General features: G+C 42.6%; 1 protein-coding gene across 1 annotated transcript; it reads left to right on the top strand.

The window, feature by feature from the left end:
• Positions 1-681: 681 nt before the first annotated feature.
• Positions 682-11,213, top strand: stra6l (STRA6-like). The gene is made up of 18 exons (XM_061052813.1): positions 682-1,005; positions 1,303-1,378; positions 2,377-2,477; positions 2,574-2,704; positions 2,793-2,913; positions 3,013-3,058; positions 3,666-3,791; positions 4,225-4,298; positions 4,875-4,983; positions 5,094-5,247; positions 5,957-6,032; positions 7,121-7,202; positions 7,316-7,364; positions 7,452-7,569; positions 7,651-7,770; positions 8,439-8,602; positions 9,652-9,795; positions 10,897-11,213. Exons 1-18 carry the CDS (start codon positions 977-979, stop codon positions 11,136-11,138), a joined length of 1,962 nt encoding a protein of 653 aa, XP_060908796.1. The 5' UTR covers positions 682-976; the 3' UTR covers positions 11,139-11,213.
• The last annotated feature ends 571 nt before the right edge of the window (positions 11,214-11,784 follow it).

Below are 11,784 nucleotides of genomic sequence, written 5' to 3'. Positions count from 1 at the left end.
CGCCTCTTTTTTTTCTCCAGGCGGACACTTTCTACTGAGAACGTGCTCTCCTCATTGAAAACAATTGGCGCCTAGAAAAAAAACGCTAGATGGACACGGGGACATAGTTCACATTTTCCAATGGATAGATTTAAAATGAGTTAAAACTGTATAAAACATTGATGTAGTCTAAGTGACTTACCCCAGTGGTGTCTGAAGCTGAGTTTTGAAGCCCAAAAATGATGGTCGCCATATTGGAAATGCGGACTAACCTCAGCCAATGTACACAGTCCGAGCTGAGGCAGGCCTTCATCCTCCTGACAAATAGCTACCACTCATAGATCAAGTGTACACTCAAGGAACTGCAGTTTTATTGCACTCTGATCAGCTAATTTTTCAACACCATGACGTTGCAGCTTGGGTAAAACACAGCAAAGTAGATTTCAAAGTAGAGAAAACTCTACCTACACATGTGCAGGATAAGATTAAAAACAAGATAACAGGAACTGCTTTGACTACAGCGGGGTGCTAACATTGACGTAGACTAAAAGGTTCTCACAGCAAATCTGAAAACAAAATTCTCTGGAGGTGAATGATCGCTTGGTTATCTCTGCAGGAGGGACACATGTTTACACTCTGTATACTGAGTAACACGGTGGGCAATAAAGTTCTGGTGTGTGTGTGTGTGTGTGTGTGTGTGTGTGTGTGTGTGTGTGTGTGTGTGTGTGTAGTGAAAACAAACAGAGAGAGAGCTTAAGCAAATGCATGGGGAATAAAAAAACTGAGGCAGAAGAAAGAAGAAACAGAGGACAGTCAAATTGTGACGGTTTTAGTGGCAAGACTTTTAATTTAATTTGTGGAGTCAGTTAATGTGTGAGTCACATCATGTGATTGAAACCCGGAAACGGAGAAGTGGTCAGCCATCAGCCGCTTCCTTCATCTCGACAGTCGAGCAGATTGGAAGCTTTGAAGGCGTCAGTGAAGCGACTCACAGACGATGATAAGAACAAGCCGAGGGGATCATGAGTGAGTACAGAGAGCACATATTTGTACCTCTCAGATATTTTATGAGGTTACTAAAGAGTTTAGACTTATCACCTGATAGTTACATTAAAGAGGAACAGGAGAACTAAAGCTGAGTGAACTTATGACCCCTCATATCTCTGATCACGCTCTTCCCCTTGGTGATGAGTTTCTTTCAGTTGAATAGATTTTATTCTGTCTCTGTGTAGTTTCACTTTGCTCCTCTGTGTTTCATGTCCCTTCAGCTCAGATCAGTATAATGAAACTTTCCTGTTCATGTGGTCACTGTTTCCACTGCAGGGTCTCCACCATCCAGGAGGACTGTCAGAATGGGATCTCTATCGACCTCTTCCTGCATGTTTCACTCATACCTGCAGTAAGGTTCTCACCTGATTGTCTGTAAAAAAAAATATATATATGGCTTGACAAAACTGTCAACACACTGATAAGCCTGCCATAACTTCCTGGTGATAAGGGGACTTTCTTTATGGTCATTGTGCCGTGAAGACATGTTTCTCTTCTAAGCGTACTTCTCATGAAGCATTGACAAAATTAGTTTTCAGCTTTTCTTTTTTTAAAGCTCCTCTGAGGAGTTTTAAACTGGTTATACTAAACTCTGTTTTCCCCATCTACACAGAAACACCTTAAATATAAATCTGCTTCCCTGTGTATGTTATTCATTTGTTTTTGGTGTAGGGAGCTTCCACACATGGTGTCGTTTAACGTGCTGCATCTAGTCTGTGATGTTCATCAGTCTTGCAGTATTTGCACACTGTGTTTTGTCTTGTACGTGCTCACTCGCTCCTACTACTCCCGCTTTGAAACAAAACAATGCTTTTGCCATCGCAAAATCTTCACTTGACTTCCCTTCAATTGTCTTCGAGAGAAGATTCACTAGCAAGGACTGCGCCACAACAATCTGCGTTTTACATACTTAAAGAGAGATCGCATGAATGATGAGACGGCTGTCTGTATGTTAAGATTATGATTACGATGGAAGAGGATGTTGTCAGTCGGCTGGTCTGGAAGGATGGACTGACTGCAGGGCTGAGGGAGACTCAGGGTCTGGGTTCCGTCTGGTTGAGATGGAAGGGAAGGGAGGGTGGGTCAAAGAACCGAGACAAACAGGGTGGAGTGGGATGGCTCAGTTTAAGCTGGCTTGTCAGGTGATTGAAGGCGTGGTTTGGGCGTTGTCCTGCTCTGAACATAATTAATATATTAACTTCATTTAAAGTAGATGGTGCCCTCTGCTGGTTAAAAAAGAGTATTGCAATATATGTTTTTGTTTCATCGATTTGAATCATCCCGTATTTATTTGGATCTTTTTAACTGCATCACAAGGAGTCTTTACATCTCTAGTTTCTTGTCTGTTAGGTGCTCATCACTGGGGTGCTCTCGGTCCTGCAGAAAAGAGCACAGAGGCTGACCATTGACAACACGTTGCCCTTCCTGAGGGGGCGATTTGCCATCGTGGTGTGAGTCAAGAGAACCTCTAACAGGATGTTCCTTTTCATTATCGAAACTAAAGGGTTCTTAAGGTTGTAAAAATATTCTCTTATTTCTGCGTCCAGGCCTTTTGATACAATCGGCAGCCTCAGCAATCGTTGGTCGTATGGCTTTGCTTTTGGTGCCGTGTCGTCCAGCGTCCTGCTGCTCTTCTCTGAACGTTACATCCCGTTCATCGTCCCCAACTGGGCCAAAGGTAAGTTTAACAATGTAGCTACAGATTCACACCTGTAAGAAGTCCTGTTCTGCAAGACCTGACAATGTTTCCTGGTGTCTGTTCTCAGCCATAGTGATTCTGATTGGAGCTTTAGAGGTGGGCCTCGTCTATTTCCCGTTCTTTGCTTGCCTGTCCACACCTTTCCGAACGCCCGGGGCGGTGCTGGGAATACTCTACTCTCTGGCCTGGTAAACATTTAATCACATCTCATACATAGACATACTTTATTTGTCTAAAATGTGTTAATATATATAAAAAACTCATCTCGTTTTGGTTCTTGTTTGCAGGATCACAATCACAGTCTGGGATACTTTCACCTGTCCCAGTGGTGAGGTAGGTGAGTACTAAACGTATCCTGAAAGCAAGAGTAGATTTAATGTGTCTGTTGCAGAGGGTCTGTTGGCAGCAACCTCATTTATTGAAAAATGCCAATGCAGAATTTCAAAATCCTGCAGTTCCTTGAGTGTCCACTAGAGGCTGGCTGCAGAAGCACAGGAAGTCACATACACACCCATTCTAAAAAGCCTGTTTTTACAGCAGAGATTAACATGTTTACAGCCTGGTTCAAAAAAACAAATAGGTCTGATTAGCTCATGACTCGATCGACACACACTGTAATGTGAATGTTTTGATGACTCATCCGTTTTGATTTGATGAAGGATAAGAGTTATTCACAATAAGGCGTGTAGCTGACATGATTGACAGGTGGGCGCGGTGTAACGGTTTGTCAGAAGGCTTAAAACCCGCCTCAGCTCCAGCTCTCAGCCAGTCGTTAGGTTGACTGAAAGTTAGACTGAGACGGCATTTCCAGCATGGAGACTCCAGCGCCCCCTGCAGGAACAGATTAGTGACATCACCCAGGCTTTGTAAACCATTAATATTTACAGTCTTTATATTTAATACAAAAGTTAATAATGTCTCTGTGTGTCTGATTGTAAAGATTCTAGGAAAATACCAGAAGATCATCTCCCAGTGGCCATGCCTCCTCTCCCTCGTCTTCCTTCTGGGTCGATTTATCTACATGTTGGTGAAAGACGTTCGGATACATCTGCAACTAGAACAAGAGGTCAGCATGTCAGCGTGCATAAAAACAATGGAATCATTCTTTCTGTTTAGAATAGAACAGAACTTGATTTGTCCAAATTCAGGGAAACTGTCTTTGGCTTCACAAAAACTTTTAAGAAGACTACAAATCCCACTTTTGCATCCAACAAAGCGCTCTGTGGATGGATAGTAAAAGAGCAACTTGAGTTACAAAATTGTGAAATCGACTAAAGGGACAGCCCACAGTGAGTACGAGTCTGTAAAGCAGTTGGCTACCAAGAGATTAGAAGTGCGCATGGAGTCGACTTGGCTTGTACAGCTCACCATTTACAGTAATCAAATGTTTATGTGATGTATATTCTTTTCTGTACATGATGCTGTGCAGCGAGGTCAGCAGCAGGATGTTTTGAATCATAAACTCTGTGTGACTCTGACCGTACTGAATCTTCCACCAGGACCCTGAAGAGCTGATAGGCCAGCACCAGGTGCAGCATGTCAGGAGTCTGCTGAGGAAAGAACCTGCACAGAAGTAAACAACACAATTATGCACATCATGCGTTATCTCCACTTTGTAAAACAAGCTAACAAGCTCTGCTAAGTGAGAAAAAGTGAGTGTCAGTGCATTTTAAAGCCCTCTTCTTCCTCATTCCTCGTCCATGTCTATGCAAGCAACAAAGAGGAAAGTAGAAGCAGAAACCACGCAGAAGGGTAAAAATGGTGCTGCTTCGCGCTGTTAGCTTGTGGGTTGTTAGGACACTCAAATAGGAAACAATTTAATCAATCTTATTTTGTCGCTGATGCTTGCTTCCTGTTAGGACAGGCTGTAAGAATAAGGGGCACAGCTGAGTTGACTGACAGGCACTCCAACTCTATCTTTATCTGTTACTAGAACGCCCAAACAAACGTAAGGTTGAGGTAGCATTTCCAGTATGGCCACTGGAGTTGTTGGACTTCAAAACCCCTCTCCAGTAACCAAGGGGGTAGACATCACCAAGACTATGTCCTTGATTTTTACAGATTATGGTACCAGATCTCAGATTGGATTTAGAGGCAGCAATACTCAAATGTGAAAAACATTGATTTCTCCTTCCTCTCTGTGCTGTAGTAAGCCCCTCAGCTGGTTCCAGAGACGAGTTTATGAATGGGACCCAAACTTCAAGTTCCCAAACAGGATCATCGGCACCGTCATTATATCCCTCATAGGCCTTTATATGGTACTGCAAGATATCTGTTTGGTTTGATCATGTGAAATGACTCATCACAAGCGTTACACAAACACTTTATATGTGCTTCTGTTGTTGTTGTTCTGTGTTTTCCCCTTCAGATGACCCTTGCAGACTACAGCCTCAGTAATGTGGCTTTTGACCAGGTAGAAAGGTACAAGAACACACTGCAATACCTGGTTACTTCCTGTAACCAGACTGAAGCTCTGGGAGCCATGATACCACAGCTGGAAGAATTCATCGACGTGGCGAGGAGTGAGTGGATTTGCATTTGATTATAATGTAGAACTTTTGAACAGAAAAAAGTAATAATTAAAGGAGCAATATGTAACTCTGACACCTAGTGTTTAAAATGGGTACTGCAGTCCAAATTCAACACATTGTAGAAAGCTGTCTCCCCCCACCCCCTCCTCTCTAGAGTCGATGCTCACGCAGGTTGCCATGTGGTGGACACTGAAGCTTCAGTGTTTAGCCAGCTCTGAATCGGTCTGTAAACCTTTCTGTGTTCTAACCTCTCTCCATTTTTCAAAAGCATCTCCAATATTGATCCTAGTTTGAGCACGTTTCTGCTCGTGGAGCTTATTAGAAACATGCAGAGGCTTTTTAGGTCGGGTACAATCACTTCTATCTGAACCAGTTCTCTTGCCCGCTTCCATCACTGTAACACCTGTTGGTTTGACCTGATAACTGCTCTCATATCTGGCAAACCGAGGGGCGTCCAAAACAAATCCAGAGCATTCAGGACCAGAATCTAAAGTTAGAAGGAGGACATACTGGCTGCTGCATTGTTGTCAGAGAAGCCAGCACTTCAACATAACTTAATGTCTGATCATATAGTAAGGTCACTTTATCATTTCACTCACTACACATCTCACTGATTGGACCTGTAATTCTATATACCATAAGCACTATTGGTAGTTTGCTGTCTTTGGTGATCCAAACGTTATATTTTATTTTATTCCAGAGTCATGGCTCGCTACCACCATCTTTGCCAGTCTCAACTCTGTGGCCTACACCTTCCATGTCTTGGCATGTTACAGGTAAGAGGAAATATAGAAACATATAAGATGCAAAGTGAAGAAAAAAATAATAAAGTAATTTAAATAATTCAGCTAATTTGGAGTGAGGTAAAATTTTGATTATATAATAGTCAGTTCTGACCAAGTAATGTGATTGGATAAGAGGCTCTCCATAAGTAAAAGACAGTGTGTGGTGTTAACACAGATTGGAACCCCAACAGGGTGAGCGGGACCCTTAGACCAATTGGGAGTAGACGTCACAATTACGTCACAGCAGTGAGAATAAAGTACAAGAGTCCAGTTTCTGTTAAAGTACGAAGACAAACAAATCAGTTTATTGAAGGAACATTTCAATTGAATATTATCCCTGACATGCAATGATCAAATTTTTTTTAATGTTAACCATAGTTTGTTTAAAATAAAATGGCATACTGTAGCTTTAAAGGCAGAATGTGCGACATATAAATAAATCATAATCTAGTGTATCCTGTGTAAATGTGTTTCTGAGTCATGACTGTCTACAATGAGTGTGAAGCTCGAGTCCCGCTGGCTGTGTTGTTATTAGAGCCGTGTTTACATGGACAGGACGGCACGCTCCTCATCTTGTGTACAAAAGCTGTTTTAGTCAAGGACTAGAGAGAAGAAGAACATACTCATTGATTATTTGAATGTCACTTAAGAGTTTTTAGATCACGCTCATTCTGTGTAAGTGTACATGCAATGTGAAGCTACGAGCTAACTAAAGAGCGCTAACATTAGCATGCTAACACAACAATGCAGGACACAGGTGATTACAGCTCAAGCCAGGGACAAGTTTGCTTGCTGCTTTTGCTTGACTTCTTTCTGTGAATGCGAGGGGAGAGGGGTTGGAGGTGTGTCTCTGGAGGAGAGCGGAGGCTTCAGTATGGAGGAGATGTGGCCAAAAAGAAGTGTGTTTTGTTTTCATGCTGGTGCTCAAGGAAGTCGTCTACTGGAATAAAAAAGTTGCACATGCTTCTTTAAGTTGTGGGACTAGTTGTGTTGTTGGAGAAAAAATAACCTTCTGTTTGTTTTTACTTTGTACTATCGTATGCCTCCTGTTTTTTATAACTTTTGTACGTTTGCTGTAGGAAACACCTGAAGAGACTGTGGAGAGGACAGAAGGGTTTTCTCCCAGAGAAGTTTCACAACCCCAGGTCTGCTGTCAGCGTAGTAGGTGACACACACAGACACACACACACAGATACACACACATATGGATACAGCAGGTTTAACCAGCAGACTTTGTAAATGCTCCTAAAAGTTTCCTTGTTGAACCTTCACAGGCTTCTATTGCAAGATACTCCGGGTGGCAAATTGCGTTTACACTCTGGGGTAAGCTTTTCATCCTCTTGACATCTTCACAGTAGTACTACATGAGACTAGGAGACATGATTAAAGATTGATTATCTTTCTTTTTAGGCTACCTCATCGTCCATTTTGTGCACTTCTTGTTCGCGCTGCTGTTCGTCTATGTGCTTGTTCTTCCAATACAGCACGGACAAGTACTGAGCATGCTCAGAAACTTAGGGATCATATTGTAAGCATGCCTTCTGTTCTATTGGGACCTTTATGAGTAGATGGCGGATACATTTTTTCAAATTGTTTCTTTTTTCTTCAGTCTGACCATAGCCCTGGTGATCGGCCTGGTGATTCTTCAGGTCGTTCTGGTTCAGATCTTCTTCCTTCAGGACAAAATGTCTCCGACTGATAAAGAGAAACCTCTCGCTCTCAACAACAGGTGCGTATATTTCAATGAACAATATTGAGGGGAGCATCAGATTGTTCTCCAAGGATTTTCTTTTCTTTAAAGGAGCAGTATGTACCTCTGACACCTAGTGTTTAAAATGTGTACTGCAGTCCAAATTCAACACATTGTAGAGAGCTGTCTCCCCCCGCCCCCTCTGCTCTAGAGTTGATGCTCACACAGGTTGCCATGTGGTGGACACTGAAGCTTCAGTGTTTAGCCAGCTCTTCATCAGTCTGTAAACCTTTCTGCGTTCTAACCTCTCTCCATTTTTCAAAAGCATCTCCAATATTGATCCTAGTTTGAGCACGTTTCTGCTCGTGGAGCTTATTAGAAACATGCAGAGGCTTTTTAGGTCGGGTACAATCACTTCTATCTGAACCAGTTCTCTTGCCCGCTTCCATCACTGCAACACCTGTTGGTTTGACCTGATAACTGCTCTCATATCTGGCAAACCGAGGGGCGTCCAAAACGGCCGTGTGGGGGTGCCTTAAAACCGCCTACCTTCTTTGGTCCAAACAAATCCAGAGCATTCAGGACCAGAATCTAAAGTTAGGAGGACGACATACTGGCTGCTGCATTGTTGAAAGTAATTATATTCATTAATGGTCTTAACTTGCACAATACAGATATTTTCTCTTCCTCTTCCTCATCTTGTTCAGGAAAGCCTTCCACTGCTTCAACTACTTCTTCTTCTTCTACAACGTGGTGATGGGGATCAGTAACTGCATACTGAGGTTACTTTTCAGCATAATGGCGGGAACATGGCTGGTGTCCCGCATCGACCGCACTATTATGCAGAGAGGATATGAAACCATGGATGCTGGTGAGTTTTACCTCCACTCCACTGTGTCCTGTATGAAAGAAAACTGTAGAAACAACCTTACATTTTTTTAATGTTCTATTTTAATGTTTCTTTTCTTTCCTCTGTCATGATGCTTTTGATGTCTTGTGTGAAGCACTTTGAATTGCCTTGTTGTTGAAATGTGCTATATAAATAAACTTGCCTTGCCTTGCCTTGCCTAAAACATTAAAGCTTTAACTGAATGTTTTTTATACACTCCCAGAAGTTTTACTGGAGTACTTTATGGATCTGTGGTGGAGTTGATGAGGGACATTTTAAAGATGAAGGAGGCGTTCTTCTCATGGTCAAAGTGGAAATATCAGGGTTAGTTTTGAAAGTTCAGCCTGCTTGTCTCGACATCGTCCAGCAGGGGGCAGCATTATACAAAGCATCAGGGAGTCGCCCAAGACAAGAGTCAGTAGATATGTCCATCCATCCATCCATTGTCTATACCACTTGGCCCGTTCAGGGTCGCGGGGGGCTGGAGCCGATCCCAGCTGTCATTGGGCAAGAGGCGGAGTTACACCCTGGACTGTTTTCCAGTCAATCACAGGACTGACATATAGAGACAGACAACCAGCCACACTCACATTCACACCTACGGGTAATTAAGAGTCACCAGAGCATGTCTTTGGACTGTGGGAGGAAGCCAGAGTACCCGGAGAGAACCCACACATGCACGGGGAGAACATGCAGACTCCACACAGAGAGGCTATGAGAAACAGCGCTGACCACTGTGCAGCCCAGTAGATATGGGTTGCTTTATAAAAATGAACTGTGATGAAATTATAAAACCATTTTAGGAGGATGAATGACGACAGAACAAAGAAAAATGTGCACGTTATTAAATCAGCAGGGAAGAAATGTCACATCCTGTTTGTCTCAACATGTAAAATCTTCATGTTGCAGCTTTTATCTCAAATGCACGGCTCAATTCACTGTTTCCCTCAGTTGTATACCAACCAGCTGTGAAACTTTACTGTAAATGCGGCACTACTTCTCATAAAAACAACATTTCTTGCATGTTTCAGGCTACAGCACTTGGATCGGGATGATCTTTGCTGACCACTATCATAACAATCCAGTCATGGTGTGTTTCTGCCAACTGCTGGTCTCCAACACGCTGGAAAAACATGCAGCGTCAGTGTACTCCACGTTCAACAACTCGTCACCTGGTCAGTAGCATCTTTGTGATTTTTAATCAAATAGTGGTATTTAGGTTTTTTGCAAAACATCCCAACTTTGGGGGAAACAGGGTTGTAGTTTTAATTTGGCCTGTCTGGTACCAAGCCTGTAGCTAATTTCTTTATAATTTAAAGGAGCAATCAGTAAGATGTGTAGTGAGTGAAATGATAAAGTGACCTTACTATATGATCAGACATTAAGGAAACATTCTATGTTGAAGTGCTGGCTTCTCTGACAACAATGCAGCAGCCAGTATGTCCTCCTTCTAACTTTAGATTCTGGTCCTGAATGCTCTGGATTTGTTTGGACCAGAGAAGGTAGACGGTTTTAAGACACCCCTACACGGCCATTTTGGATGCCCCTCGGTTTGCCAGATATAAGAGCAGTTATCAGGTCAACAGGTGTTGCAGCGATGGAAGCGGGCAAGAGAACTGGTTCAGATAGAAGTGATTGTACTCGACCTAAAAAGCCTCTGCATGTTTCTAATAAGCTCCACGAGCAGAAACGTCTCCGCCTCTTGCCCAATGACAGCTGGGATCGGCTCCAGAACTGAACGGGACAAGTGGTATAGACAATGGATGGATGAATGGACATATCTACTGACTCTTGTCTTGGAGATGCTCCCTGATGCTTTGTATAATGCTGCCCCCTGCTGGACGATGTCGAGACAAGCAGGCTGAACTTTCAAAACTAACCCTGATATTTCCACTTTGACCACGAGAAGAAAGCCTCCTTCATCTTTAAAATGTCCCTCATCAACTCCACCACAGATCCATAAAGTGCTCCAGTAAAACTTCTGGGAGTGTATAAAAAACATTCAGTTAATGTTTACAGACTGATGAAGAGCTGGATAAACACTGAAGCTTCAGTGTCCACCACATGGCAACCTGTGTGAGCATCAACTCTAGAGAGGAGGGGGTGGGGGGAGACAGCTCTCTACAATGCGTTGAATTTGGACTGCAGTACCCATTTTAAACACTAGGTGTCAGAGTTACATGTTGCTCCTTTAAATTACCTCTTAAAAAGTACACTTTAAATTTTCTCCCAGACTTAATTTCCAGTTTACTAGCTCTGAACCTTTATATTTTCAGAGCCCCCTGTGAACAGCCCGGCCAGGAGGCGTTGGATGCTGTTTTATACTTTGCTGAGGAACCCTCGTCTGATCCTGCTCAGAAAGCACCACCTCGCCTCATCTTCATCACTTCAGATATCGTCCTCTCCTCTGTCAGAGACAGTCGTACATGCTTGGGTCATGGCCTCTCAAACACAGATTCACCCGGCAGAATCACGCTCACCAGTGGAGATCACAATCACGCCAGCTGAAGACTGCTGAAGAAACATTTCCATATACTCTTATACTGCTGAAAAAACGTGAGCTTTGTTAAAGTTTATGTGGGGTGGCTCTCCATACTGCCCTACAAAGGCAAAAGGCAGTAACTTCAATTTTTTCGAAAATTTGTTTTTCTCATTTTTGGAACATTACAGATGTGCTTTATCATGTGGACAGATATCTTGAGTCAATTGTGTTGTTTTTTTGAGAAAATAGTAGGTTGTATTTGCCTTAACTTCCAAAAGCCCTCGAGAAACCAAGGCAGAGTCCAGTATCTTCACTCATCAGGGTCTTTGAACTGCAGCATTCCGGAATGCTCAAACTGAGTTAAGGTCTTCTGCCTTTGTTTTACTGCGGATCAAAGTGAAGTTACTGTTTCACTGTAGTGGAGTTAAGGTGTTAGGCCTTTGTTTTAATATCTGTCATTAAGCACTTAATTGTGCCATGATCACTAGATTTCATGTATATGTTATCATTATGTATCATATACTGATTTAATATAGTGATCAGCAACCAAGGGAGCTATCAAATGGAAGTTACTGCCTTTTGCCTTAGCATGACCCCTTAATATTGTACAGGCAATGCAACGGCAGAGTACCTTAACTTCCAAATAAGGGTCAAAGGTCATGTTTAAGCTCAAGATTTTTAT

The sequence above is a fragment of the Labrus mixtus genome, chromosome 2 (genome assembly GCF_963584025.1).
Source record: "Labrus mixtus chromosome 2, fLabMix1.1, whole genome shotgun sequence".
Classification (NCBI taxonomy): domain Eukaryota; kingdom Metazoa; phylum Chordata; class Actinopteri; order Labriformes; family Labridae; genus Labrus; species Labrus mixtus.
Note: the sequence above shows the minus strand (reverse complement) of the source record. Positions and strands in the feature narration are given on the sequence as shown.